Source organism: Saimiri boliviensis, chromosome 8, assembly GCF_048565385.1.
Source record: "Saimiri boliviensis isolate mSaiBol1 chromosome 8, mSaiBol1.pri, whole genome shotgun sequence".
NCBI classification, from domain to species: Eukaryota; Metazoa; Chordata; class Mammalia; order Primates; family Cebidae; genus Saimiri; species Saimiri boliviensis.
Genome location: NC_133456.1, coordinates 11999063 through 12026731, shown reverse-complemented (window position 1 = coordinate 12026731; position 27669 = coordinate 11999063). Strand labels below are relative to the sequence as shown.

General features: G+C 55.0%; 3 protein-coding genes across 13 annotated transcripts in view; 2 read left to right on the top strand and 1 right to left on the bottom strand.

The window, feature by feature from the left end:
- Positions 1 to 1028: 1028 nt before the first annotated feature.
- On the top strand, positions 1029 to 10127 carry APEH (acylaminoacyl-peptide hydrolase). Its single transcript, XM_010347161.3, has 22 exons — positions 1029 to 1120; positions 1196 to 1328; positions 1879 to 2005; positions 2389 to 2482; positions 2587 to 2662; positions 2752 to 2915; positions 3079 to 3216; positions 3307 to 3398; positions 3474 to 3514; positions 3601 to 3722; positions 4251 to 4311; positions 5480 to 5577; positions 6228 to 6279; positions 7179 to 7267; positions 7749 to 7887; positions 8363 to 8446; positions 8527 to 8607; positions 8966 to 9054; positions 9164 to 9354; positions 9462 to 9564; positions 9659 to 9765; positions 9856 to 10127. Exons 1-22 carry the CDS (start codon positions 1109 to 1111, stop codon positions 9959 to 9961), a joined length of 2199 nt encoding a protein of 732 aa, XP_010345463.1. The 5' UTR covers positions 1029 to 1108; the 3' UTR covers positions 9962 to 10127.
- A 427-nt stretch (positions 10128 to 10554) lies between these two features.
- Positions 10555 to 15294, bottom strand: MST1 (macrophage stimulating 1). 2 transcript variants are annotated; one of them, XM_003936655.3, is made up of 18 exons: positions 15201 to 15294; positions 14356 to 14503; positions 14162 to 14274; positions 13970 to 14084; positions 13756 to 13892; positions 13554 to 13674; positions 13292 to 13410; positions 12920 to 13088; positions 12668 to 12798; positions 12448 to 12550; positions 12184 to 12320; positions 12059 to 12094; positions 11850 to 11970; positions 11601 to 11678; positions 11323 to 11469; positions 11135 to 11241; positions 10902 to 11041; positions 10555 to 10777 (listed from the first exon to the last, which is right to left on the bottom strand). In XM_003936655.3, exons 1-18 carry the CDS (start codon positions 15292 to 15294, stop codon positions 10616 to 10618), a joined length of 2178 nt encoding a protein of 725 aa, XP_003936704.1. In that variant the 3' UTR covers positions 10555 to 10615. The 2 variants fall into 2 exon arrangements, with proteins under 2 accessions (XP_003936704.1, XP_074259946.1); XM_074403845.1 differs by lacking the exon at positions 12668 to 12798 and having other exon boundaries at positions 13558 to 13674.
- Positions 15295 to 16616: 1322 nt separating this feature from the next.
- RNF123 (ring finger protein 123) overlaps positions 16617 to 27669 on the top strand; it is a 34325-nt gene continuing 23272 nt past the window's right edge. For 2 of the 10 annotated variants that reach the window (XM_039477502.2, XM_039477500.2), the window contains exons 1-11: positions 16848 to 17112; positions 18598 to 18715; positions 18877 to 18961; positions 25253 to 25332; positions 25472 to 25566; positions 25969 to 26023; positions 26136 to 26221; positions 26517 to 26603; positions 26829 to 26896; positions 27045 to 27170; positions 27512 to 27626. In XM_039477502.2, coding sequence (XP_039333436.1) covers positions 18634 to 18715; positions 18877 to 18961; positions 25253 to 25332; positions 25472 to 25566; positions 25969 to 26023; positions 26136 to 26221; positions 26517 to 26603; positions 26829 to 26896; positions 27045 to 27170; positions 27512 to 27626 — 879 coding nt within the window. In that variant the 5' untranslated portion in view covers positions 16848 to 17112; positions 18598 to 18633. The other 8 variants (XM_074403840.1, XM_074403838.1, XM_074403837.1 and 5 more) reach the window with 8 other exon arrangements.

Here is a 27669-nt window from a genome sequence, read left to right as displayed (position 1 = left end):
CCTCTCCTGCTCTCTGCTGCCATCTTAGCCCAGCCAATCCTGTGCCACGTGCACAGGGAGCCTGCCTACCTCGTTTCTTTCCCCAGGAAACTCTCTGGTCCTGGGTGAAGTCAGCCCACGAGGCCCTCCACAGCCAAAAGCTCAGGCTGAGGCCTGGGGAGGAAGGCAGGGACCCACCAGCTCACGGTCCCCAGCAAGGAGCCACTGAGAAGGGTGGGTAAAGGCTGCAGGGATAGATAGCTCTTGGGGCAGGCCTGGTAACTGACACGCCCAGGTAGCACCCTGAGAGTCGGCCCCCACCCCTGTTTTCCCGGCACCCTAGGGTTCTGCTCTGCACCTTCCGTCCGAACCCTCGCCCTTCTCTTCGTCTGCCTGGGAGTCCTCCAGGGCAGGGTCTGGCACAGTCTAGTGAATGTCTGCCTCGCAGTGGACTGGCAGGGATCCTACAGCCAGCCCCAGAGCCACGGGAGATCCACTCCGCGGCCCGCTCCCCACTGCCCCGCCCCCGGCCCCGGCCCCGCCCTCGCCCTCGCCCTCACGGGCTCCCGGCTCCGCATTCCTCGAAGGGCTCCGTACCCGCCCCGCCCTTTATCCTCAAAGACTCATGGGTCTCATTTCCCTCGGACCCCGCCCTTCGGGTGCTCGGGCCATCCCCATCCAACCACGCTGCTTCCGCGTCGCAGCCCCGTCTCACCCGCTTCTCTCGTAGGCCCTTCTCCCCTCCCCGAAGCCCGGCTCCCGGGTTCCGCTTCCACAGGGCTGCCCCTCTCCTCCGAGATCCCACGTCTCACCCCTCCGTAAGGGGCCCGGGACTCGGCCCACGCCCCCGCCCACCACTTGGCTAGTTCGCCCCTTGAAGGCCACTTCCTCTCGAGGCCCCCGTCCCCTCCCACCCAGGACGTCTCGCTCCCAGGCCGGGTCCTCTCACCCTCAAGGCCCGCCCTCTGTCAACGGTTCTCACCCTTTCGCCGAAGGCCCCGCCCCTCCCAGATTGCCTCAGGGCAGAGGCGGAGACAGCCGCGGCCGCCCCAGGCTCCGCCCCCGGAAGCCTCACTTCCGGGCGCGAGCAAGCCTCGCCTCGCCTCGCCTCAGCTGCAGAAAGGAGACTATGGAACGTCAGGTGAGGGCTCGGCCCGCGGTCCCTGTGGTCCCTGCAGACCGGGCCGGGCCTGACCCTGGTGTGTCCCCTGCGCAGGTGCTGCTGAGCGAGCCCGAGGAGGCGGCGGCGCTGTATCGGGGCCTTAGCCGCCATCCCTCGCTGAGCGCCGCCTGCCTGGGCCCGGAGGTCACCACGCAGTACGGCGGCCAGTATCGGACGGTGCACACTGGTGTGTGTGCGGAGGGGAACTGGCTGGCGACTGGGTTGCGCACTGGGGTGGGAAGGAGGCGGGTGTGGAGGACTCGTTGCTTGACAGTGCGTACGGGTGTGTAGGGAGCCGGCCTTGGCTTGGAAGATACACAGGTCCCTGCATACAGGTGTAGGGGGCGGGGCCGGGGGCGTGCGAGGAGTTACCGGATGGCCCCTATGAGTGCACGAGATGACGGTGGAGGGGTAGAACTCAGACTTGGGGTCAGGGCTTGGACCTTGTAGGGCTATACGCAAACCACTGCATCCCATACACATGCCAGGCTGCCCTCAAGAATCCAGGGTGGGTGCTGGTGTTATTAGTGGGTTCGCTCAAAAAGGGTGTCAGCTCAGGCTCTGGAGGCCTGGACCAGGGTTGTGGCCAAGTGTCCAGCCTGCAGCCAGGATGGGGTGTTGGTGTCTGGAGACAGATTGGGGAATATAGATCTAGGCCTTCCTGGGTCAGGTGGGGTCGGGGGCAGTAGCCAGGAGTAGCCAAGACAAGGTGAGCAGCCTCATGCCTCCCCTCACAGAGTGGACCCAGAGGGACCTGGAACGCATGGAGAACATTCGATTCTGCCGCCAATACCTGGTGTTCCATGACGGGGACTCAGTGGTATTTGCAGGACCTGCAGGCAACAGTGTGGAGACCCTGGGGGAGTAAGTTTGAGGGAGGAAGCTTGTGGGCAAGGCCACAGCCGTCCACAATGCAAGCCTTTTATGAATGCCCACCATGTGCCTAGAAGGACGACCAGGATCGAGGTTCTTGCCCTCTTGGGAGCTCATTCAGTCTCTGGTGACATGATCTGATAAGCACTGGAGGCTTGCTCCAAACTCAGCCTGGACTAGAGCCCCTGGTGACCTGGGGAGCTGGGGAGAGTAGAGTCTCTGCCTCAGGGAGGAAAGGCAAGGTGGGCCTAGAGGTGCTCCAGAGCTGGTGTGGAGCCTGAGCCTCAACAATCTCTTCTAAGAGGTTGTGGCCAGTAAGGGGGCAGGATGGGATTACTGCAAGATAATCCTGACCTGCTGCCCCACGTCTACAGACTACTGAGCAGAGAGTCTCCTTCAGGCACCATGAAAGCTGTGCTGCGCAAGGCTAGAGGCACAGGCCCTGGGGAAGAGAAGCAGTTCCTGGAGGTGAGTCTGCATGGGACCCAGGTAGCGGGTGACTAGAGAAAGGCTCTGCCCTACAGATAAGCCTCTGTTAGGGGGCAGAAAGCCTAATGCCCCGATATCCTCAGGTCTGGGAGAAGAACCGGAAGCTCAAGAGCTTCAACCTTTCAGCTCTGGAGAAGCATGGGCCTGTTTATGAGGATGGTGAGGCACCTGGACGGTGAGCAGGCAGGGTGAACAGGAGGGGTAGCTGTAGCCCTGGGCCCCCGCTGATTGGCCCTCCCTACATCCAGACTGCTTTGGCTGCCTGTCCTGGTCGCACTCGGAGACACACTTGTTGTATGTGGCAGAGAAGAAGCGCCCCAAGGCCGAGTCCTTCTTTCAGACCAAAGCCTTGGACGTCAGTGCCAGCGATGATGAGATAGCCAGGCTGAAGAAGCCAGACCAAGCCATCAAGGTGCTCGTGGTCGTGGCCAATCCACGAAGGCCCAGCAGGGCAGCCCTGGGGCTCAGTGTGCTCTCTTCCCATACTGTGCCTGTCAGACCTGGGGAGCACTGGCTTCTAGGAAGCAGAGCAGGTCCTGTAGACAGGCTGGGCATTGAGTATCTTGTGTTCTCAGGGGGATCAGTTTGTGTTTTACGAAGACTGGGGCGAAAACATGGTTTCCAAAAGCATCCCTGTGCTCTGTGTGCTGGATGTCGAGAGTGGCAACATCTCTGTGCTTGAGGGAGTACCTGAGAATGTGTCCCCTGGACAGGTCAGCAACAGCCTATGTCCCTCCTGGGATCTGGAGCCCTTCTCGAGCTACCACCCCTTGCTCACTCCTGCCCTGTGATCTCGTTTACAGGCATTCTGGGCCCCTGGAGATGCCGGTGTGGTATTTGTGGGCTGGTGGCATGAGCCATTCCGGTTGGGCATTCGCTTTTGCACCAATCGCAGGTGAGAGAGTGGGGCAAGGCAAGGGGCCTTGAACCCAACTGGCCTTGAGACTGAGTGTCTGTCTGGCGGTTCCAGGTCAGCACTGTACTACGTGGACCTCATCGGGGGGAAGTGTGGTAAGTGGCTGATGTCCCATGTGTGCTTTGCTGACACACATTGGCCCTGCCAGCCTGCGTGATGCTCTTGTTTCCATGTGGCCCAGAGCTCCTCTCGGATGACTCCCTGGCTGTCTCTTCTCCCCGGCTGAGCCCAGACCAGTGTCGCATTGTCTACCTGCAATACCTGTCTTTGATCCCCCATCATCAGTGCAGCCAGCTGTGCCTGGTGAGTTGGAGGTGGTGAGGGTGGGAGGGTGGTCAGCAAGAAGATGGGATGGTGGATGAGAGCTGAAGGGTCAGCATCATCTCCCCATGGGCCCTCAGTAGGTGCCCTTCTGTCCTCAGTGCAGCAGCAGTGTGAGTTCTGCCTGTCCTCTCAAGGCAGGGCCTGGAGAGTGCTGCAGGGTGAGCTTTACACTGTTTGGGCATGCCACCTTGAGAATGCTCAGTCTGCAAGAATGCTCCTCCCCTTGGCTCTCAATTGCATGTAGCCAGGCTCTGGAAGGGGATAGGATAGAGTGGGGAGTTACACAATCTCAGACCCTGCCCAGGAAGAGCTCTGGGCCCCTGGTGAAAGTCAGAGGGACATGGCTATCTGAGGCCCCTTGGACATCTGGTCTGGTCACTAGAAAAGAGATACATCAGGCCCACTCCAGGTCCCCCCTGTCTCTCCTGGGGCTACCTAAGGCAAAAGGAGGTAGGCAAAGGGTGCTGTGTGTCCCCTAGTGGGCCTGACCATTGTGTCCTCTTGCAGTATGACTGGTATACCAAGGTTACCTCAGTGGTGGTAGATGTCGTGCCTCGGCAGCTGGGAGGTAAGACGTACCTAGCTGGGTGGGTGCAGTGGAGCCTGTAGCTCTGCTTTCCTACCGTCTGTTGTGTCCCTGCCCCGCTCTTCCTATGTTCCAAGGGCTGTCCCTCCCTGCTGGGCCAGCCCTATGCCCAGCATCCTCAGGGAGTGGGGCTGTCACCATAGGGAACAGTTCAATAGCAAGGAGTTGTGGGACCAAGCTGACATCAGAGTGGCCCAAGCTGATGATGTATTATTTCCTGTGCTGCAGGTCATAATTAGATTTTTCTTATTTTTCCAATGGCTGGTTAAAACCAAAACCGTGACTCCTTTGAGTGGGTCTCAGGAAGTACACTAGCTTGGAATGTCACACTTGAGAGGCTGTGGACCCAAGGGCATGATGTTATCCCATCTGCTGTCTTAACCCCAGCAACCTTTGTCCAGTCTAAGCCCTGAAGTCAGTTGGGTCTTCAGGAGGGTGGCTCTTGGCTGCGAGGCTCCTGTCTTAAGTGTTCACAGCTTTACTTTGATCCTCCTGGACCATCTCAAGGATGAATCTCTTGTTTTCTCAGGCCACCCAGTCAGTTCCAGGAGTTCAGTGGACAAGAGATCGCCTCTTTGTCTTTTCTTTGGGTTGCAGGGATGCAGTGGTGGGAACCTAGTATAAATCCCAGCTCTGTCGTGAATTAGCTGTGTCCTCAGACAGGGTCCTGGCCTCCCTGAGCTCCCATTTCTTCATGGAGGGGTGATTGTGCCTGCCTGCCTTATAGGATCATAGCATTAAATGAGTGATGATATTAAAGGGTAGGATTTACTGAGCCCCCCTGCACCAGGTGCTGTACTAAGCACCACAGTGGAGACAAGACAGACAGATGATATCTTAGTTAAAGCACCTGGTACCTACCAGGGCTCAACTGGAGCAACTCAGGAGAGCAAGTGCTTTTCCTCTTAGCACCCACAGTTTCTCTCTGGAGCTCTTCCTCTCTGTGTCCCCCGAGGCCTCTGCCCCTCAGCCACTTTCTTAGGCAGCTCCTTATTGCCTAGGGTGCCCCCATGTGTGCCACAAGCTGCAGGGGCCTGACTGGTGCCTGAGCAGGGTCCCAGATGAATTCCCCAGTAGCCTATCCTGCCTTGTAGACTTGACCCTCCCTATCTCCACTCCTGGATGCAGCTCCAGTCTCTTACCTTTACAGAGAACTTCTCTGGGATCTACTGCAGCCTTCTGCCTCTGGGATGCTGGTCAGCTGACAGCCAGAGAGTGGTCTTTGACTCAGCTCAGCGCAGCCGGCAGGTGAGGGACAATGACTGTGTTGAGGGGCAGCCCCTGTGGTCAACCGCCAGGAGCCCTGGGCCCCTGAGACATAGCACCTGCATGCCCCTGGGTAGAATGCCCAGCCACAAAGTCCCACCAGCCCCTTAAAACCCTGCCTGCCTATCCTGGACTCACTTCTGCTGGAGGGGACTGGCTGCCCTGGTATACCACAGCAGAACTCAGGCCTTTTCATCTGAGGCAGAGATGCAACCCCTCCCAGGCATTTCTAGCTGGAGCACAAGGGGACTGCCACTGGGGTGGGTCCCTGAATACTCTGTAAGGGCAGCTGATGGGAGCAGGACTGAGCCTTTCCCCCATGGATGGAATGAAGACACCCAGTGTGCCAGGCTCCTTTTGGGTATGATATTTGGTCCTCATGCCAACTCAAAGGGGCTCAAGGGCATTCCTTACCTTGCCCAGGGTCACCCAGCAAGTTGTGATGGTGCTGGGATTTGAACCCAGGCCCTCATGCTATTCCCTGTTGCACTGAGTAACCATCGCCATAGCTGCCGACAGTCTTGGTCTGGCCAAGGATCTCCAAGAGGGTAGAGAGGAGATAGGGAAGGGACCCATAGGCAGAGGGAAGACTCCTGGATGTGATGCCACATGTGGCCTCCCCTCTGCTTCAGGACCTGTTTGCTGTGGACACCCAGGTGGGCACCGTGACCTCTCTCACAGCTGGTGAGCAAGGCTTTGGGGATGGGGGAAAGGGCAGGGCTGGTGAGCAAGCCAGCCAGCCAGTGGGGGACTGGAGCCCCAGCATGTGGGACAGTGATGGCATTCTTAGGTACTCTGCACCACTGACTATCCATAGCCTTTACTAGCAGGTGCCAAAGGCCCCTGTCCATGCAGACCCTTACCCAACCAACAGACTAGCTTCCCTGCTTTACTGCCTTTTAGCATTCAACTCTGCTCCATGTATCCTGACCCAGCCTCAGCATGATCCCACCTCTGCTCCTAAAACCAGCAAAACTCTCTTACCAAGATCTGCCAGAGTCATCCTTCCCCCTCTGCAAACCTTGGGTGCCCCATCTCAGGCAGAGGCAGCTCTGCCAACTCAGGGCCCAGGAAAAGCCTAGTGTTGACTCCCCCATTTTCCCCATACTTAGGCCTGGTGATTCTGCCCTTGAAATGTGTTTTGAGTCCTCCACCTGACAAGACTATACCCATTCCTCCACAAAGCTACCAAAATATTATTCCAAAGCCACAGCTCACTGTACAACTGCTTCAGATTGCTTGGATGCCACTCCCCAAATCAGCACACTCCCCCACCCCCAACTCCCCGGGCCCAGCTACCATCCTGCACACTGCAGCCATCGAGGGACAGGCAGATGTGCCTGCATGGTCTGATGTGTCTGCAGGTCTGGCAGTTCCCAACGCAGCCAGTGTCTGTCAGATGAACAAGGGACTGAGGGCAGGAGGCTCACCCAGGGCCATGTGCAGTTGGGTGTTTGTGAAAGGCGCTTCTCGGGGAAAAGGGCACCTTTCCATAGAGCCTCCAGCCTGGGACTCTGTTACAGAGAAGCAGGTATAAAGGTGATGGTTCCTGCTAAGCACTTAATGGCATCTGCCTTTTCCAGGAGGATCAGGTGGGAGCTGGAAGCTGCTCACAATTGACCAGGACCTCATGGTGGCACAGTTTTCCACACCCAGCCTACCTCCAACCCTGGTGAGTGTCAGTGGGTCCCAGGCCATGGAGGCAGGGGTTCTGGGCAGGCAGAGCTCACAGGTCAGGGAATTGGCCCCAGAGTCTGAACATGGCTGGTCAGCATGCAGAAGAGCCAAGACATAGGCCCAGCTCAGCACGGTCCATGAGGGTTTGGCACTCAGTAGTACATTTGGGAATGTACTACTAGGCTAGAATCTGCTCTGTACAGAACAAGGTGCCTGGGGAAGTGCCCAGTCCTGGTATTACAGAGCAAAGGGGACAGCAGAGCCTAGAAGCTGAGGAGGGAGGGGTGTGCATGTGTGTGATATATGAGTGTGAATACCTTGGTAAACGCCAGCCTACAACAGGAAGCCATGCTATACCCTCTGGAGGTGGGTAGAGGGGCCAGCATAATGAGAGCTGCCTATTTCCCACTGTGGGCAGAAGGGGAAGGGCAGGGAGGCAGCCAGGCCACCTGTGACACATTGCTTCCCCTTGGCAGAAAGTTGGGTTCCTGCCTTCTGCAGGGAAGGAGCAGTCAGTGTTGTGGGTGTCCCTGGAGGAGGCCGAGCCCATTCCTGACATCCACTGGGGCATCCGGGTACTACAGCCACCCCCAGAGCAAGAGAATGTGCAGTATGGTGAGCTGGGCCAGGGGCAGAGGGATGCCTTTTCCAGATTCCCCAGCACACAGCCTCTGCGGTGACCTTTCTTGCCTCCTGCCTCACACTGTGGGGTTTCCAGGGATGAGTTCTAAGAGGTTTTCTGCTCCTCTTATGGATGGGTATGGGAAGTAGCATCCCGACATCTGAGTGCCTGTTCTGAGTATCACCTGGGCTCCCCCAGGCCAAATCATCTATGGTGGGAAGACCCAGGTCCAAAGAAAATAGGCCTCATTCAAGGCCTTAGTCAGCTCATCCAGAATGCTGTCCCTGCAGGGTTTGGCTCCCTGAGGAGGGCAGAAGCATGAGCCTTCTGAGGTCCGTGTGTCATGGTGTGGACTACCTTGGCCAGGTCTCTGACCCAGAGGTCGGCCCCAGACGTGCAGCTACAGATGGGACCTTGGTTGGGGAAGCCCCTAGGCTGGCCCTGCTGACTGCTGCCCTCTCCCTGCAGCTGGCCTTGACTTTGAAGCAATCCTGCTGCAGCCCAGCAACCCTCCAGATAAGACCCAGGTGCCCATGGTGGTCATACCGCACGGTAGGCATCTGGCATAAGAGTCCTTGCCCTCCCAGCCCTCCTCCTGGCTGGCCCTTTCATCCCCTGCTCCCTGTCTGCAGGGGGTCCCCATTCATCCTTTGTCACTGCCTGGATGCTGTTCCCAGCCATGCTTTGCAAGATGGGCTTTGCGGTACTACTAGGTGAGTGAGCAGGGACTTGCAGCTCTGTTAGGACTATGCTGGAGTGAGGCAGGTGGGCCTGGTTTGTACGAACACCATGGGTGCAACTCTAGTCTCCAGGTCTTTCTGTAGCACAGACCTAATCACTACCAGGAACTGCTGGGGCCCAGCCTCTGGTTCTGTGGCATAGTGATAACAAGGACTAACAGGATTTCCAGGGAAAGGGTGTGGTCACTGAGGTAGCCTCAAATCTCTGGGTCTCTTTCCCTTGACTGTGGTATAGCTGGCCACAGGGCCTACTTCAGAGATGTGTGAAAAGGGTGTCCACGGGGCTGGTAATGTTGCCTGACCACACTGTTTGGTCCCTCTCTGCCCTCAGTGAACTATCGTGGCTCCACAGGCTTTGGCCAGGACAGCATCCTCTCCCTCCCAGGCAATGTGGGCCAACAGGATGTGAAGGATGTCCAGGTAGCAAGGGCTAGGGCCTCCGAACAGGCTGGAACATTGGCTGCCAGGGGGATGTTTCCATTCAGCTGGGCAGGCAGCTGGCTGCAGCATGCTTTTCTCTACCCTGCAGTTTGCGGTAGAACAAGTGCTCCAGGAGGAACACTTTGATGCAAGCCATGTGGCCCTTATGGGTGGTTCCCATGGTGGCTTCATCTCCTGCCACTTGATTGGTCAGTACCCAGAGACCTACAGGGCCTGTGTGGCCCGGAACCCCGTGATCAACATTGCCTCCATGTTGGGCTCCACTGACATCCCTGACTGGTAGGCATATACCACAGGTCCCTGCCCTTCTCTCCTCTACCTCATATTCTCATGGAGCCCCACAGGCCCCAGAATTCCTGGGGCTGCATCAGCTTGGTGTCTTGCAGGTGCGTGGTGGAAGCCGGCTTTCCTTTCAGCAGTGACTGCCTGCCAGACCTCAGCGTGTGGGCTGAGATGCTGGACAAATCACCCATCAAATACATCCCTCAGGTATGCAGCCCCCTCCTTCCCCTGTGTGCTGCCCATCCATCCAAAACCCAGGGCTTAGCTCAACACAGCTCCCCACTTCTCCCCAAACACCCAGGTGAAGACACCACTGTTATTGATGTTGGGCCAGGAGGATCGGCGTGTGCCCTTCAAGCAGGGCATGGAGTATTACCGTGCCCTCAAGACCCGGAATGTGCCTGTTCGGTGAGTGCAGCGGGATGGCCCTGGCAACTGGTGGGCAGGTGAGCATGGGAGGACCCTTCAATCTTAAATGTTGCTAACTAATCCCTACAGGCTCCTGCTCTATCCCAAAAGCACCCATGCACTATCAGAGGTGGAGGTGGAGTCAGACAACTTCATGAATGCTGTGCTCTGGCTACGCACGCACTTGGGCAGCTGAAGCCCTGCTATTCTGCGTGAGCTGATCAGCCTGTGCCACACTTTTCTCTTGGGGAGTTCCAGGGTCTGGCAGGGCAGCAGGAGGCTTTCTGGGCTCTGGACTCCATGGATGCGTGGGTAGAAGCATGTGGGCTATGTAGTCATAATAAATTAGGACACAGAGCCTGGTTCCTGCTGATACTTTGAACCAAGCCATACCCAACCCCACTTCCCACTCTGGCGTGCAGAGACCCTAGGTTCGGGGTATGGTAGCCACAAGGGCTTCATGTGCCTCTAGTGTGAGAGGGGAGGGGAGAGTAAGAGGCTTAGCCTCTGCCTGTCCTGAAAACCAGGACTCTACCAGCCTAGCTTTAGCTTCTCTGCTGCAGCCCCTTCCATTAGCAACTGCTCTGCACCACCCTCCCCAAGAGAATGTCTCCGGAACTAGTGAGGCCCTGCCTTTCCATGGCACCCATGGGCAAAAGTAGTCTCAGGGACAGATCACCTAGCCCAGGGTGTGCTGGGCCCAAGTCACCCCGGCCCTAGCAAGGAGTCACTAACTCATTTCCTGAAAGCAGAGGCTAAGAAGCATCTGCACAGGCATAAAGAGGAAAGGTCACTTTATGTCTGACAAGACGTGTTGGCCTCCCCAAGGCATATGGGATCAAGGCTGGGCTTAACCCAGTCTCATGACCTTGTGAATCCAGTCCACAAACACAGAGACACGCGTGAAGACGGCTGGCCAGCGGGGCCTTGCGCACACTCGGTTGGGGATTATAATTCCTTCCAGGACCCAGCAGTTGTGGGTAAAGCAGGCAAGTGGGCCCCCGTAGTCACCCTGGCAGGAAGGAGAACTGATGAGGGCCCTGGGCCACAGCAGTGGCTAGCCCCCTTCATGATAAAGTAGTTCATTTCTAGCCCCCCATAACCTCCCGGGGCTGGCCCAGGGCCCAGCCACCAACCTCACAGGCCCCCACAGGAGCCAACAGTCCCTGAGTACACATCTCGCTCTCCCGCACACGTCCTCGGTGCTTGATGTTACACTCCTGGTTGGAGATGACGTTCAGCAAGGCCACGTTTAGGACTGTGTCATTACCTATACCTACAGTAAGGGGAATGGGGAGGAGAATGCCCCGGAGGAAGATCCAGGGCTGGGCCTCCTGGCCAGGAGCAGTCTTTTGCACTATGCTCTTACCTTTGGTCTCACCCCAGCCAGCAATCTCACACTTGGTCCCTGGAGGAACCACATACCATTCAGGGGGCAGGCAGATCAGGGCCACACGCTGGTTCAGGGTCACAGATCTTTAGCAAGAATGGGGGCACTCAGGGCCTGAGGCCACAAGGCCCAGCCCCACCTCATACCCTCCCAGCTTGTTCACATACCTCTCCAGCTTGAGCAGGACAAGCTGGGAGCCTGAGGGCCCACACACCATCTTGGCTACTGGGACCCGCTGTAGGCCTGGCTCTCCAGGCTGTGGGTTCTGGAACAGGGTGCCCAGCCACACTTCATAGCCTGTGAGAGGCATATGGCTGGGAAAGAAGCTCTGCTAGATTATTCGTGACTCTCAAGTCAGTTGCCCCAAGGCCTGCTTGTTAGCTGGCCTGGGGAAGAGGGAAGGTGAGGGGGTGGGACTGGGTCCCCAAATGCAAGGGAGGCTCACCAGGAAGAGAAGCACTGCCGGGCAGTCAGTATCCACTGCTCCTTCACTAGAGACCCCCCACAGAAATGCTGGCCCTGCCTGGAGGAATGGGGAATTAGGACAGGGAACAGAGTCCTGGGACACATGGCTAGACCTGCCATCTTGTGGCTGGGACCTCTGGGGTCAGCAATAGGTTCCCAACCTCCAGTGGGATAACCGCAGAGGACAACCTCAGCTCCACTCTGGGGGAGACAGGCAGTTGTGCCTCACCGATTCCGCAAGCTGACTGTCCAAGGTGAGTTGCCTTGATGGCCCCCCACCACACGCAGCCTGGAATGACGCTGATCTGGCCGATCCACCCTCTTGCCACACTTCTCAAACTGCACCTGGTCTGGAGGATGGGGTGGGCTGGTTGAAACCCAGACTGCATGGACATGGTGGGCAAAAGGGCCTGACCCATAACTGGCCCAGATGCTAACCTGGGGGGTCCAGGATTGATGGCGGCTGGTCATCAACTGAAAGACAAAGTTCACTTGGGTTAAGGGAGCCAGCCTTTGGTGGTGGGGGCCGAAGCAGGGCATGAGGGAGTGTCACTAGAGCTCACTGCAGCGCCTCAGGGCACAGTAGTCAAATGGGGTCTCTGGGTCCATTGTGTAGCACCAGGGCCCATGGCTATCCCCATCTGGGTTCCTGCAGAAGTTCTCCTCCAGTTGGGCATGAGGTTTGGAGGTAGACGTGAACCTAGGTGGGAGAGGGAGCAAAATCGTGGCAGGATAGTCTCAACCATCTCTAGGCTCTGGTCCCAGACACCAAAGCATGCCGCTCCAGGGTTAGGGCCCTGGCTCAGCCGGGAGCACCAGGGACTCACTGCGGCTTGTGTGGTGTCTCAGCGGACCAGTGCTGGCACTGGATACCCTTGCGGGTCTTGCTGACGGTGCCACGGTACTGCTCCCCTGTGCCATGGTAGCAGTCTGCAGCAGGTGGGGGCAGTCATCAGGCCAAGACCTTACCCCTGCCCCCCCCGCCCCTCATTTTCAGGATTCCAGGCCCGGCTCTGTGCCCCCCACCCGGCCAAGCTCGGGCCTCACCCTTGGGCCGCACATCGTCTGCACAACGCCGGATCTGGTAGCAAAAGGCCACACGCATGCCCGGCCGCAGTGTGAAGCACCAGGGCGCCTCTGAGCCATCAGGGTTCCGGCAGAAGTTCTCCCGAAGGTCTCTAAGTAGGCACTCCACTCAGCCCTAGCCCGCCAGCCGCCAGCCACCAGCCCTAAGTCCCGTAACTACCCTCCACCCATCTGACCCACAGCAGCACATCCCAGCGCCCGCCCCCACCTCACTTGCACGCGTATTTGTCGGGCACAAATCGGTGCTGATGCGGGGTCTGCGTGTCCCAACGCTGGCAAGGTACGCCAGCGGCAGTGGTATTGGCTGTGCCCCGGTAGCCCTCACCCTTTCCGCGGAAGCAGCTGACAGTCGTGGCCTCGTGGCGGGGCTGTGCCTCAGACTCTTAGATGGACCAAAACAGGTTGGACCCCAAGCGGGAACTGTGATCCCTCTGGGGCTGAGACCAAACCTGCCTTTCGCAGGTGTACGGCACTCCACGGGATACGCTTTCAGGTCACGCCCAGCTCCTCTTCCCTCCCCACCCAAGTCACTCTCCCCCCAAAAGGTTCCCAGGTATCCTCCCAGACCCGGTCCCCACCGCCTACCACAGCGGGGGAGGTCACAGAACTCTCGCTCGAGCTGCGGATCTGTAGTGTAACACCAGGGCCGCTCGGAGCCGTCAGGATTCCGGCAATAGTTGTCGTCCAGACCTTGGTCAAGGAACCTGGGGTGGTAACGGGGCATGAACAAGACCCTGGAACTCCGGCTTGTCTGGCCCCGCCCAATTGCCCTACACGGGGCCTTGCTCCTGGAGTCCTGGACCTTCCCTAGCCCGGCCCCCAGGATGCCAAAACTGCCCACGCGTACTTGCCCGGCTCGAAGGGGTGCTGGTGTGGGTGCTGGAGATCCCAGCGCTGGCACTCGCGTCCTGACTCAGTGCGGTCCACTGCGCCGCGGTAATCCTCACCATTGCACCAAACACATACGGCTGGAGACAAAGGGCCAGTGGGTTCATGGATGGGCATGGGCCTGTCCCTCCACTCTCCAGGCTTGACCCAGCGCCGCTTACCCTCCCGGCAGGATTTGATGCCACAGCTCTGGAAGCGCACGGCAGGGTCTGTCGTGTAACACCAAGGACCTCCCGGGTCGCCATCAGGGTTACGGCAGAAGTTCTCTTCCAGGCCATTCCGGAGTGTGGGCGTGTACCTAGTGTCCAGAACATCACTATAATGTGTGCTGGGGGAAGGCCCCAGGCCGGAATGAAGGGAAGGTGTTTGTCTCACTTGTGATCATTTGGGAACTTGTGGCTCCAAGCCTGGCAGGGCAGGCCACTTGAGGTTGTAGCCACGGTGCCCCGGTACCCAACACCATTGTCCACAATGCAGGTCCGTATATAGTCTGGGAGCAAGAGACAGAAGATCAACTTGGGCTGAGATTCCCTCTCTCCCACCCTCACCCTCTCAACCTCCACTCACCTTTCTTTTGGAAGAGGTCACAGCGCCCAGAACGCTGCAGCCTCGTGTGGGGTGAGTGTTGAGTCCATGGCAGCAGTTGGCAACCATGGCTGCTCACATTGTAGTGGAAGGCCCTGGGGAGAAGGCGGCACAGGGTAACACCACAGCCCAGGCTCTCCTGCCCCCAGTCTTATCTAGGCCCAGTGGCCACTCACCGGCAGTCCAGTAAGGGCCCACAGCGACCAGCACACTCTTCAGCATCTGCCACATCCTCCTGCCAAGGCCCAGGCACCTCTGCATGTAGCAGGTGCTGTAGCTCTGTGCCCCGGAGCACCTGGAAGTCATTCAATGGCGAGCGCTGCCCTGCAGATGGGCATGAGTGGGTGCAGGTCAGGTGGGCATACATGTCAGTAACATGTATTGGCATGTCCACACTTTGTTCATTCAGGGGACCAAAGCTACAAGGCCTTCTGGGATGGACCCTGTGTGCACTTTCAAGGGCCAGTCTAGCACCCCTGCACAGATACTTGTAAAGAAAATTTCTCCTGGGAAGCAGGCCCACACTTGGTAGTTATCACTGGTGCTTCTGTTTAGTGGCCTGGGCACTGGGCTCAGATCTAACATACACTCCGTGAGAGCAGTGGGTGATGAAGCTTGCCCCATCTCATCTCACAAATGAGAATGCAAACGCTCAGAGCCATCACATTACCTAGCCAGGGGCCCTGCCTAGGCATTCTGACTCCAAATCTGGGCTCTCACCTGCACAAAGGCATATGCTAGGTTAGAAGAATAGATCAGGCCCAGGAGGGGTCACTGCCTGCTGTCTCTGTGCATCTGTGTGGTCCTAACACTACTTCAGTGCTAGAGCAGATGTGCTAATAGAGGCCTAAGTGGGCAATGGGTATATGTTCCTAGGGCTTCCCAGCTGTGTTCGATGCCAAGGTCACTGCACCCTGCCCACTGAACCTCTGGCTCCCCAACTTTTCTCTCATCCTAGAATAGTAGGATGGGGCCAACCCCCTTCTGAAGGCAGATGGGGATCAGGGCCGGGGGCACTCACCAGGGACCCTTAAGCATTGCGTCATAAGCAGCAGGAGTGGGAACCATCCCATCCTTCTGGCTGGAGGCTGTACTGTGACCCACCACAGCCCCATCCGGGAAGTTGTGAAATCTGTCCCTACGGGATTGGGTGGCTCTGGCTCCACACATCAGGTCAAGGCCTGCTGGACCCTGACCTGAGACCTGGTGACAGGAGCCATGAGGGGCCAGACCTCAGGTCCCATAGGTCATGTTGGAAACATGCTTGGTGCCACAAAGAAAAATTAGCACTGAGACAAAGGATCTCTCAGCAAAGCAACTTTTACTTTTTACTTCCTGCACTGCAGGAAGAGTACCCTCTTGCTAGCCATTTTGCCATGAGAGTACAATGAACAAAGGAAAAGCAGACATATTTATCCCATAAGCATTTGAGGTTGTCTTTACTGCTGTGTCTGATCTCAGTTGGAGCCAGACCTCACAATCTAAAACCCGACTGGTTCCAATGGAGATCAGACCTCACAATCTAAAACCCAATTGGCTAATAACTTAAAACTTTTTAAAACAGGTAGGGGCACAGGCTGCGAGCTGGGACATGCCTGTGAGCATGTCCAGCACAGATATCTTGGTTAAAGTGCAAGGACACATACTATACTATGTGCCTGTAAGTGTGGCATGTCTAACAGCTACATAGGATAGGGCTTAACAAAGTCATTAGTACACTTACAATTTATTATTTAATAAGAAAGGAAACTCTGAAGAGTACCGAGAACCAGCTTGGCTGGGAGACTCCCACCCAGGTGGGCTGAAGGTATTGAGAGAGGCAGACACTCAACTAGCCAACAGAGTGGATCTATCCTGGGGAACCAACAGCCTGAGGGCCTGCGGGGCTTGCAGCTCTCCAGGGGCCCCCAGTGGAGAGTCATCCACACATTTATTTGCTCTTTTACAGGTGATTCTTATTAATACACAGGTGTTTTACGTAGACACATAACTCAGGATTATAATAAGTAGGCCGCTGTTACCTGCCTGCGACTAATTACAAACTACAAGGTATCCTCCACAAAGGAGACATAGGGGCAGGATAAACTTAGTTTCTCAACAGAAGAGGAACTCTTACTTCTCACAGGTCAATTGCATGGGACTAGTACAGCTAGCCCCCTGAGAGGCCTCCCTACTTAGTGGACAGGTGTTAGGAAGGTTTGGTGGGGACGCTTGAGGTGCTCTGGGGTTGGGGTGAAGCCCTTCTGCAGTCTTGTCAGCCCAAGGGCATTGTGAAAGTGAGAGCTGCCAGAGGTCGGGGGTCCAGCCCCTGGGTGACATTAAACTTTTCTGAACTTGTTTTTCCCTGTAAATTGGGGAAAATTACTTGCCCCAGCTCCAACATTGCCCAGCCCTCAACTTTTTTGCTGCCGCCTTATCAGGCCCCAGCTGTAGGCAGGTCATCCTACGCCCGGCAGCAGGGCCCAGGGAGGAGGCCTATCTCATCCGCCAGAAGTGTCATCCCAGGGAAGGTGAGCGAGGCTGTACGCTAGGACTAAGTAGGGGTGGAGGTAACAGGTAGCAGGGCTCTGGCAGGAGCGGACTTTCAGACATCCTAAGAAACATCTGAGGTGGGCCTCCAAGTACAGGTAGGAGTTGAGACAGGCGGCCTAAGGATTCAGGTTAGTACGTCGCGTTCTGCCACAGCAGCACTGGAAGCAACCTCAGGGCAGGCGGAGGTCTGATGTGGTGAGGCTTCTGGCAAAGCTGAGGCCTGGAACAACTCGGTGGGAGAACGTGGAAGGGGTCCACTAGCGGAGGCTGGGCACGGGTCAGTGCGCGTGCGCGGCTGGAGGGCGGTGCGCGAGCGTGCGCGTGATTTGGCCCTAGACGGATGCCGTAGCCAAGAGGTTGGGCGGATGTTGTGAGCCGGGTCGCCGCGGCCAAGGCTCGGGGTGAGTGAGGGGCGGCCAGGCTCTGTGCCTGGCGGGTCCGGGCGGCTCCCTTCGCGGCCCAGGCTAGTCCAGTGTGAGGGCACCTCAGCGTAGGGATCGTGGCCTGTGGTGCGAGACTCCGAGCGGGAGCTGGTCTGGCAGGTCCTCTGGAGCTTGGGGCCAGGCGGGGGCGACTTGGGGGAGTCATGCGCCGCCCTGGCTGTCCTTGGGCTCCCAGACGGAGTAGGTTCAGTTCTGACCTCGGATACCTCGGCGGGGCTGGACAGGATAGCCATGACAGGAAGTCTTCGGGCGGGCACAGGGTCCGCCTCTCACCTGGATCCTTAGCAACTGACACCCCGAGTGGGTGTCTGGAAGGTTTGCTCATCAAATAAATGACTGCGTTTAATCAGACCTTCAGTTACTCTGGTAGTGAGAGGGGCACCGATCATAGACGCCCACCGAGGGCCCGAGGTCGGGAAAACCACCTTCCCAAGGGGCAGGTGTGGTGCAGACCCGAAAGGGTTTGGCGGTAGTAGAGGGGCTGTTTGGGGTGAGATAAGAGACAGAGCTGCAGAGTAGGGAGTGCTGGCTAAGGCAGACCTGCGCTTTCTAATACAACTTTCTATGATGGTGGAAATGTTCTATCTTTGTGCTGTCCAATAGAGTAACCATTAGCCACATGTGGTCACTGAACTCTTGAAATGTGGCTAAGGCAACTGAGAAATCGAATTGTTAGTTTTTAAAACTTTCAATTTAAGTAACTTCATGTGGATGGTGGCTGCTATGCTGGATAGCACAGCTACACATCAGTGAGGCCAGCACCAGGGACTTAGTGCAGGTTCTGGAGCAGCTGCAATGGCAACGTGATAAGAGAGATTGCTGCAGTAGAGGACCAATGGAGTTTGCCATGAGGGCTGGGCAAGGGTGGTGCTTGGATGAGATGGGAGGCCACATGTGTGAGTGGGAACAGGAAAACTTTCAGGACCATGGATAAAAAAAGGGAGGAACCCAGGGCTGAGGAAAGAGGCCACAGCCTTGTGAGGAGTAAGTGAGACTTACGGCTAAAGATGACCAGACTAGTGGTGGTCTGCACTTGGAGGAATGTGTAGGATTCTCTCTTCTGGATGTGAGCTGGACCCAGTTTGCTTACAACAGATGGATACAGGGGGTCTGCCTCTAGGACACCTCACTTTGGACATTTTGGTCTGATTTCCACAGAGCTGAGACATTTAGTTATGGTTCGGCAAAAATATATCTGGTACCTGCTCTCTGCCAGGCCCTGTGCTTGACATAGGGACACTGGAGAACAAGAAGTGTGGGGCCTAGACCCCGGCGACCCTCCCTGTGTAGGAAGCTGGGAGCCCCTGCATTCCCCTGCCCTGTGTGTTAGTGTGCATGACCTTGGCCTCACCTGCTCCCAAACCTTCCTGCTGTGGCAGGACTGAGGTCAGGTGTGAGGGCCCATGGCTGGCCCTGAGTAGACAGGCTCTATGTCTGGCTCAGCCTCCAGGACGACTGACTGCCCATGAGAGATGAAGGATGGCATCCAAGGGGGCCGGCATGTCTTTCTCCCGCAAGAGCTATAGGCTGACCTCAGATGCTGAGAAATCCAGGGTCACAGGTAAGGGCTGGCAGGGAAGGAAGGAGGCTCCTCTTGTTGGGAGGAGAATGAAGGGACAAAGGCCTCAGGCCTTGCTGCACCTGTGGCTGGCCTGGGACCAGCAGAGGCCAGGAGCTGCACTGATCATTTGGCCCTTTTCTCCCTTCTGACTTGTGGCTCAGGCATTGTGCAGGAGAAGCTGCTGAATGACTACCTGAACCGCATCTTTTCCTCTTCTGACCATGCACCCCCAGCAGCCACCAGCAGGTATGGCTGGGCGGGTGGCCCCTCCTCACTCTGCTGGGCCAGACCAGAGCAGGGAAGCTGCAGTTGTAGGGAAAGGGAGCCTGGGCTCTGGACAGACAGGCTTAGGATCTGTTCTCACTGTGCTCCTGGCTATGAGATCTCTGGCCAGAGAGTCTGCCTTCTTTACTCTGCTTCTTTCTCTCTCCAGGCAGTGCTAGTTCCTTCTGAGAGTCAGGGAGCAGAGGTCAGGGAGTGGGTGCACATTCCATGCCCACCTAGCACCTGCCACATACTCCACACGCAGTATCTGGCCCTGAATGTACCTGCCCACACCTTCGCCCCAGCCTGGGCCCTTGTAGCTTCTGACTGACCTTGTAAAGAACAAACCCTTCCAGGACCTTTTCTTTACAAGTTTCATACTATTAAGTGTAGTCAGTATAAAAGTTACAAGTACATTTTAGCAGAAACAGGAAGAGATAGAGGGCCAGGCAGAGTGGTTCACACCTGTAATCCCAGTACTTTGGGAGGCCAAAGTGGGTAGAGTGCTTGAGTCCAAGAGTTCAAGAACAGCTTGGGCAACATGGTGAGACCCCATCTCTACAATAAAATACAAAAATTTTAACTGGGCATGGTGGCATGCACCTGTAGTCCCAGTTATTAGGGAGGCTGATATGGGAGGATCGCTTGAGCCTAGGAGGTTGAGGCTGCAGTGAGCTGGCCTCTGCATGCCATTGCACTCTAGCCTGGCTGACAGAGCAAGACCCTGTCTCAAAAAAAAGAAGGAAAAGCACCTGCTATCTTGTTATTCTAACATGACCATTCGAATGTAATTCTTTTCTGTTTTCTTTGTGTTAAATGTTTAATTTTTGTGATTATGTAGTTAGTATATATATTTGTGGGGTACATGAGATACTTTGATACAGGCACGCAATGCATAACAATCACATCATGGTAAATGGGGTAGCCATCTCCTCACGCATTTGTCCTTTGTGCTATAAACAATTCAGTTATACTCTTTTAGTTATTTTTTAATGTATGATTATTATTTATTATAGTCACCCTCTTTGGCTAGCAAATATTGGGTCTTATTAATTCTATGTTTTTGTACCCGTTAGCCGTCCCCACCTCTCCACAAGCCCTATACTACCCTTTCAAGCCTCTGGTAACCATTCAGTACTTTGCCTCTATGAGTTCAATTGTTTTAATTTTTAGCTCTCACAAATAAGTGATAATATGCAATGTTTGTCTTTTTCTGCCTGGCTTGTTTGACTTAACATAATGACCTCCAGTTCCATTCGTATTGTGGCAAGTGGTAAGATCTCATTCTTTTTTATGGCTGAATAGTACTCCCTTGTATATATGTACCATGTTTTCTTTCTTTCTTTTTTTTTTTTTTGAGACGGAGTTTCGCTCTCGTTACCCAGGCTGGAGTGCAATGGCGCAATCTTGGCTCAACGCAACCTCTGCCTCCTGGGTTCAGGCAATTCTCCTGCCTCAGCCTCCTGAGTAGCTAGGATTACAGGCACACGCCACCATGCCCAGCTAACTTTTTGTATTTTTAGTAGAGACAGGGTTAACCATGTTGACCAGGATGGTCTCGATCTCTTGGCCTCGTGATCCACCCGCCTGGGCCTCCCAAAGTGCTGGGATTACAGGCTTGAGCCACCGCGCCCAGCTGTTTTTTTTTTTTCCTTCTTTCTTTTTTTTTTTTTGAGACAGAGTCTTGTACTGTTGCCCAGGCTGTATGTAGTGCCGTGGCACAATCTCAGCTCACTGCATTATCTGCCTCCTGGATTCAAGCAATATTCTGCCTCAGCCTCCCACCAAGTAGCTGGGACTACAGGCATGTGCCACCATGCCCAGCTAATTTTTTTTTTTTTTTATTTTTAGTAGAAACAGAGTTTTACCATGTTGGCTAGGATGGTCTTGATCTCCTGACCTCGTGATCTGACACCTCGGCCTCCCAAAGTGCTGGGATTACAGGCGTGAGCCACCTCGCCCGGCCATGTTTTCTTTCTTTATTCATCTGCTGATGGACACTTAGACTGCTTCCAAGCCTTAGCTATTTGAACAGTGCTGCAACAAACATGGGAGTACAGATATCTCTTCAATGTACTGATTTCCCTTCTTTCAGGTATATACCCAGCAGTGGGATTGCTGGATCATATGGTAGCTCAAGTTTTAGGTTTTTCTGAGACAGAGTTTTGCTCCTATTACCTAGGCTGGATGGCAATGGCACGATCTCGGCTCACTGCAACCTCCGCCTCCTGAGTTCAAGTGATTCTCCTGTCTCAGCCTCCCGAGTAGCTAGGATTACAGCTGCCTGCCACCACGCCCGGTTATGTTTTGTATTTTCAGTAAAGACAGGATTTCACCATGTTGGCCAGGCTGGTCTCTCACTCCTGGTCTCAGCTGATCCTCCCACCTCAACGTCCCAAAGTGCTGCAATTTCAGGCATGAGCCACATACCCGGGGAATTTTCAGTTTTTTGAGGAACCTCCAAACTGTTCTTGATAGTGATTGTACTATTATAATTTACATTCCTACTAACAGTGTACAAGGACTCCCTTGTTCCACATCCTCACCAGCATTTGTTATTCCCTGTCTTTTGGATAAAAGCCTTTTTAACTGGGGTAAGATGATATCTCATTGTAGTTTTGATTTACATATCTCTGATGTTGAGAGTTTAATACCTTTTCATATGCCTGTTTGCCATTTGTATGTCTTCTCTGGAGAAATGTCTGTTCATATTTTTTTGCCCATCTTTTGATAGAAATTACTAGGTTTTCTTCCTATAGAGTTTGAGCTCTTTATATATTCTGGTTATTAATCCCTTGTCAGACGAGTAGTTTGCAATCCCATTTGTGGGCTGTCTCTTCACTTTGTTGACTGTTTCCTTTGCTGTGCGGAAGCTTTTTAACTTTATGTCTGTTTTCTTTATTTCATAATGTATGTAGTTCAAATTATGCTGTATAGAAAACTTAAAAAAAATTGTCACCTTCAGTTCTTAAAACATTTTTATTGAGCTATGATTAATGTACAATAAACTACACATATTTAAAGTGTACAATTTGATAAGTGTTAACATATATATAAGCCATGAAACTGTCACTACCATCAAGGTAATGGACATGTCCCTCGCTTCCACAAGTTTATAGAAATTTGCATCCCATTTGTATCATCAAATATTATCCCATGAGTATTTTTCCACATTATCAATTTATCTTACTGAACATCTTTAGGGCCAGGGGTCTGCTGTGGCCTATACAACTGCTCTAGTTTGGAAACACTTTTGCTTTTGTAAACAATGCTGTGAGGATGCCCAGGGCTGGAGTCATGTGGCTAGAGTGCTTGAACTGCAATCACTTTTAAGACTGTTGCCAGAGAGCCAGGCGCAGTGGCTCACGCCTGTAATCCCAGCACTTTGGAAGGCCAAGGTGGACATATCACCTGGGGTCAGGAGTTCAAGATCAGCCTGGCCAACATAGTGAAACCCCCTCTCTACTAAAGATACAAAAATTAGCCCGGCATGATGGCGGCTGCCTGTAATTCCAGCTACTCAAGAGGCTGAGATGGGAGAATTGCTTGAACCCGGGAGGTGGGGGTTGCCGTGAGCCGAGATCACACCACTGCCCTCCAGCCTGGGCGACTGCGTGAGACTCAGTCTCAAAAAAAAAAAAAGATTGTTGCCAGATTATTTCTTCAAAGGATCAAGTAGGTTCTCCCTCCCTGCAGTGAGGCACAGTTGTCCCTGTCTCTCACCCCGTCAGCAGCCTTAGCTGTTATGTCTTTCACAACCTCTGCTCTTTAGGCAGGTCCAAAAGGCAGCATCATTACCTGTTCTATTTAAGCAGCTGTGGTGGTTAGAAAGTTCCTTCTTGCAGAAGGTTCCTGCCCACCCCCACCTCATACTCTGTCCTGGCCGGTTCCCAGGGCCATCTGATCCCTACCTCATGTGATACCAGAGATGGTCCTGCTGCTGCTGTGGCCGCCAGGAGAGAGAGCAGGTGGTAGGGCCATCAGTCAGTAGTTGTGGAGATGCAAGGCACTGAGCTGGGAACTAGGAGACCCAAAAAGGTCAGGCAAATTGCTGGTGTTGGCCAAATGGGCAGTGCTGCAGTCACTCAGTGGTGGCCTTCTCAGGCTGACTAGCCACAGATAAGTGCAGTCTGCTCTCAGGGATCAGGCACACAACTTTTGGGGTCAGGTATAAGAGTAGTTGTCCCAAGTATGGACCTGTTAACTTTTTTTTTCTTTTGAGACAGGATCTCGCTATGTCACCCAGGCTGGAATGCAGTGACATAATCATAGCTCACTGTAACCTCAAAGTCCCAGGCCCGAGGAATCCTCCCATTTCGGCCTCCCACATAGGTGGGACCACAAATACATGCCACAGCAACCGACATATATATATTTAGAGATAGGATCTTACTATGTCACCCAGGCCGGCCTCAAACCCCTGGGCTCAAGTGATTCTTCCACCTCAGCCTCCCAAAGTGCTGAAATTACAGGTGTGAGCCACCATGCTTGGCCTAGAACTGCTTTTAAGGAAGGTTTCTTTATCCTTGGGCCCACTGGGGTATTCAGAGATGGGGCTGACTTTAGCCTTCTGTGCTACTAGCTGAGCACCCTGACTGCATAGCCACCACCTGGTCTTGGCCTGGGACTGAGCAGGAATGGGAAGGAGCCTTTGTGCATCTGCTCGTATAGCTCAGGCCTGGGAGTGGCTTACACTGGGGGAATATGTGGTCCCTGAGCCTGGGTAGTGGCTACCTTGTCAGGGTGCTTTGTCCCATCTTTGTCCCCTTCCAGAGGCTTCTATTTGTGTGGATGAGTAGGGCAGGAACTGGCATTAAAGGTGGAAGAGCAGGTGGTGGCAGTCTGTGGGCTGGATCCAGGTGTAATGGGCCTCTGTTCTGCCTGAGTCCTGCTGGTTACCGCCACCTCACTCCCTGCTATTCTTAGCAGCTGAGCTCAGGACAGCGCTGACTGGCATTAGACAGCACCAATTTCCCTCTAGGCATGTGTGTTGAAAGGATGAGGGGCCACCCAGATAGATTTTTCCCTACTCCTTTGGCTGGGGTAGGTGGGACATGTGCTTTACTGACCATTTATGGACAGAGCCAGCCAGCAGCTCAGAGGGCTGAGCCTTTCATACTTCCAGCACATGTCTTATTCAACACAGACTCCCCTGGATGGGTGATGGTGAGACTGGAATCTGCCCCAAAGGAACCACAGGCCTAGGGGCAAGGGCTGGACTAGGTGGCCTTGGTACTGACCACTTTGGGAACCAACATTTCTCCCAGCCTTCTTCCAGACATCATCAACACAGGCACCTTTGAGAGTGGGCAGGTTATGTGCTAGGCTGGCAGCATGTGTTATTCCCTGGGGTTTTCACAGCATCTCTGACATAAACCATTATTCCGTTTTTACAGATGAAGGAATTAAGACTTAAAGAGGGCTACTTTTTTTTTCTTTTTTGAGATGCAGTTTTGCTCTGTTGCCCAGGCTATACTGCAGCGGCGTGATCTCGGCTCACTACAACCTCTGCCTTCTGGGTTCAAGCAATTCTCCTGCCTCAGCCTCCCAAGTAGCTGGGATTACAGATAGGCACACGCCACCACGCCTGGCTATTTTTTGTGTTTCTGGTAGAGGCGGGGTTTCACTATGTTGGCCAGGCTGGTCTTGAACTGCTGACCTGATGATCCACCCACCTTGGCCTCCCAAAGTGCTGGGATTACAGGTGTGAGCCACTGCACCTGGCCCCTATTTTTTTTTTAACAGTCCTGAGGTGCACCAAATTGGACTGGTTATACTTTTTTTTGGATGGGGGGGATGGAGTCTCACTCTGTCGCCCAGGCTGGAGTGCAGTGACATGATCTTGGCTCACTACAACCTCTGCCCCCCGAGGTTCAAGCAGTTATCCTGCCTCAGCCTCCCAAGTAGCTGGGATGACACATACGTGCCACCACACCCAGCTAATTTTTGTATTTTTTGTGGAGATGGGGTTTTACCATGTTGGCCAGGCTGGTCTCGAACTTCTGACCTCAAGTGATTTACCCACTTCAGCCTCCCAAAGTGCTCAGATTATAGGCATGAGCCACCATGCCCAGCCTAGACTGGTTATACTTTTGAGTTTAGCATAGAATCCAACCTTCTGACCTCCCAAATGCCAGAGTCAAAGACTGGGCACAGCTCTTTTTCTGGAGTCTAGGCAGCCCCAATCTGAACTCAGGGGAGGGGATGGTATTTAGTGTCATCTGGCTGATTTCAAGGACTTGTGGACCCCTGGCAGCCTCTCACTCTCCCCAGGAAACCCCTGAACTTCCAGAACCTGCCAGAACATTTGGACCTTTTGCTACAGGTGGACGATGAGGAAGAGGAAAGCCAGGGTATGTGGCCGCCTCTGGAGTGGGGTTGAGAGGTCCAGGGCTGGGACCTGTGGGGCCTGGAGATGTCTGGTGAGCTCAGGACTCCCTATGCATCCTGTCAGACGCTCTGCCCTTCCTGACCCCCTGCTCCCCTTTTCAGGACAGGTTGAAGGGCGGCTTGGCCCATCCACTGTGGTCCTGGATCACACAGGCGGCTTCGAGGGGCTTCTCCTGGTAGATGATGACCTGCTGGGGGTGAGTGAGGGTGAGGTGTGGAGATGCAGATCCAGCCCCTTCTGACAGCCCCAAGCTCCTCCTGATGTGGCCCTAGCCTCTCATCTTGATGAGGCTGCAGCCAAAAACATGTCCTGATGTGGCCCCAGACTGTTGTGTTCTCAGTCCTCAGGCTCTGAAACAGTCTTGATGTGGCCTCAGTTCCCAGCCCTCCCGAGCACGGCCCCTCTCTCATCTTTCCCCTGGCCCAGGATCCCTCCCGATACAGGCCTGCCCCCTCCCACTGTCTTCAGGCACAGTGCAGTGTTGGCTAATGCAGGCAAATACCAGCAGGGCTGACTCAGTTGGAGATGGGGTCTTTTCCCCCTGGGGAGATGCTCTGTTTACCTGGGAGGAAGCCTACTACCCCTCTTCTTCACCCAGGTGATTGGACACAGCAACTTTGGCACCATCCGCTCTACCACATGCGTGTACAAAGGTGAGACCCTACTCTGCTGTGGCCCAGGTAGTTGGGAGAAAGTTTGAGGGCCCAGGCTTGAGGCAGGAGGCAGTCTTTGTCCACCTTGTGGGCCTAACTCGGCTCTTTCCAGGGAAATGGGTCTACGAGGTCCTCATCTCCTCTCAGGGGCTCATGCAGATTGGCTGGTGCACCATCAGCTGCCGCTTCAACCAGGAGGTACATGTGGGGGAGGGGACCCCTCCCTGGGCCCAAGGAGAGCTTCTGCCACAGGCCTTATCAGGGCTCTGGAGCCCCTCAGACCTGCCCAGGACCCTAATCTGGACTGCCCTCTGGAGAAGAAACATGTCCCACCCCATCCCAGGCACCCCAGCTCAGAAAATACCCCTTACTCTTTGCCTTAGATCATTTGTTCCCTTCTCTAGAGCCATATGGGTCCAAGGCTGGTGATTGGTGGGCTCTGGCCCAGCCCCTGTCTGCCTCACCAGGGACCTCACAGGCAGTTCCTCCCTAGGAAGGGGTTGGAGATACACACAACTCCTATGCCTATGATGGCAACCGTGTGCGCAAGTGGAACGTGACCACAACGAATTATGGCAAGGTGAGAGCCAAGCCCCCTGTGGGTCATCCATCCCATGACTGTCACTACAACTTATTTGGAGCCACTGGGCAGCCATAAGGGACTATAGGGCACCAGGGAAGGGTCAGGGACCCAGGTCCTCTGTTTTTGTGGCCAGTCTCCACTGGGTGGTTCTGGAAACACAGCTGGGGTGAGCCAGCAGGCCGCTGGGCTTCTGTGCCTCTATGAGGCTTCCTCTCGTGGCAGGCGTGGGCAGCGGGGGACATCGTGAGCTGTCTGATCGACCTGGATGATGGCACGCTGTCCTTCTGCCTGTGAGTTGCCTATCTCTACGCACAGGCCTGGCCTCTGGGGCCTCCCCAGCCTGCCCTGCTGTAAGGGGCCAGGTGGAGATTGATAGCCTGAGCGTGGGCAGGCATATGCTTCTTAGCACTGGCTCACAGACCCACCCTTCTCCCCCAGGAACGGTGTATCACTGGGCACTGCCTTCGAGAACCTATCCAGGGGCCTGGGCATGGCCTACTTCCCAGCCATCAGCCTTTCTTTCAAGGAGTCTGTGGCCTTCAACTTTGGCAGTCGTCCTTTGCGATATCATTTTAGGAAGATGGCTGTGGGCTGCCAAGAAGCTCTTGGGGAAACTGGGATGAGGGCTCCCTACCCCAGGGTTGTGGTGGGCTGGTGGCAGGCCCCGGCTGCTACAGAGTGAGTAGGAGACAACTTTCCTCACAGCAGCCTGGTTGGTTGGGTGCCCTTGTCTCCATTAACAGATGAGGAACTTGAAGTGTCCTCCCTAGGGAGAATTAAGTAGGTGAGTTGTGATGCAAACCAGGCCTGCCTTAGAGACCAGGCCCCTCAGGGTTGTCAGTGGGGAGGGATAGTGGGCATGACTGAGCCATAGATAAGGTGTTGCTGGCTTAACTCTGTGGCACCTACCCAGTGGCGGGCTACCGGCCCCTGCAGGACCCACCTAGTGCTGACCTGGTGCGGGCACAGAGGTTGCTGGGCTGCTTCCGGGCAGTGTTGAGTGTGGAGCTGGACCCCGTGGTGAGCTGAGGTCTGGGCCAGGTGGGCTGGGGGCCTTCCTTAG

Coding starts and splice junctions, on each gene's coding strand:
- APEH (XM_010347161.3), top strand. Junction 4,312..5,479: donor CGTGCCTCGGCAGCTGGGAG/GTAAGACGTACC, acceptor TTACCTTTACAG/AGAACTTCTCTGGGATCTAC. Junction 8,608..8,965: donor GGGCTTTGCGGTACTACTAG/GTGAGTGAGCAG, acceptor CTCTGCCCTCAG/TGAACTATCGTGGCTCCACA.
- MST1 (XM_003936655.3), bottom strand. CDS start 15,294: ATGGGGCTGTGGTGGGTCACAGTACAGCCTCCAGCCAGAAGGATGGGA. Junction 13,893..13,969: donor AAGTTCCCAAATGATCACAA/GTGAGACAAACA, acceptor TCTGGACACTAG/GTACACGCCCACACTCCGGA. Junction 11,042..11,134: donor TGGCTGGGGTGAGACCAAAG/GTAAGAGCATAG, acceptor CCCTTACTGTAG/GTATAGGTAATGACACAGTC.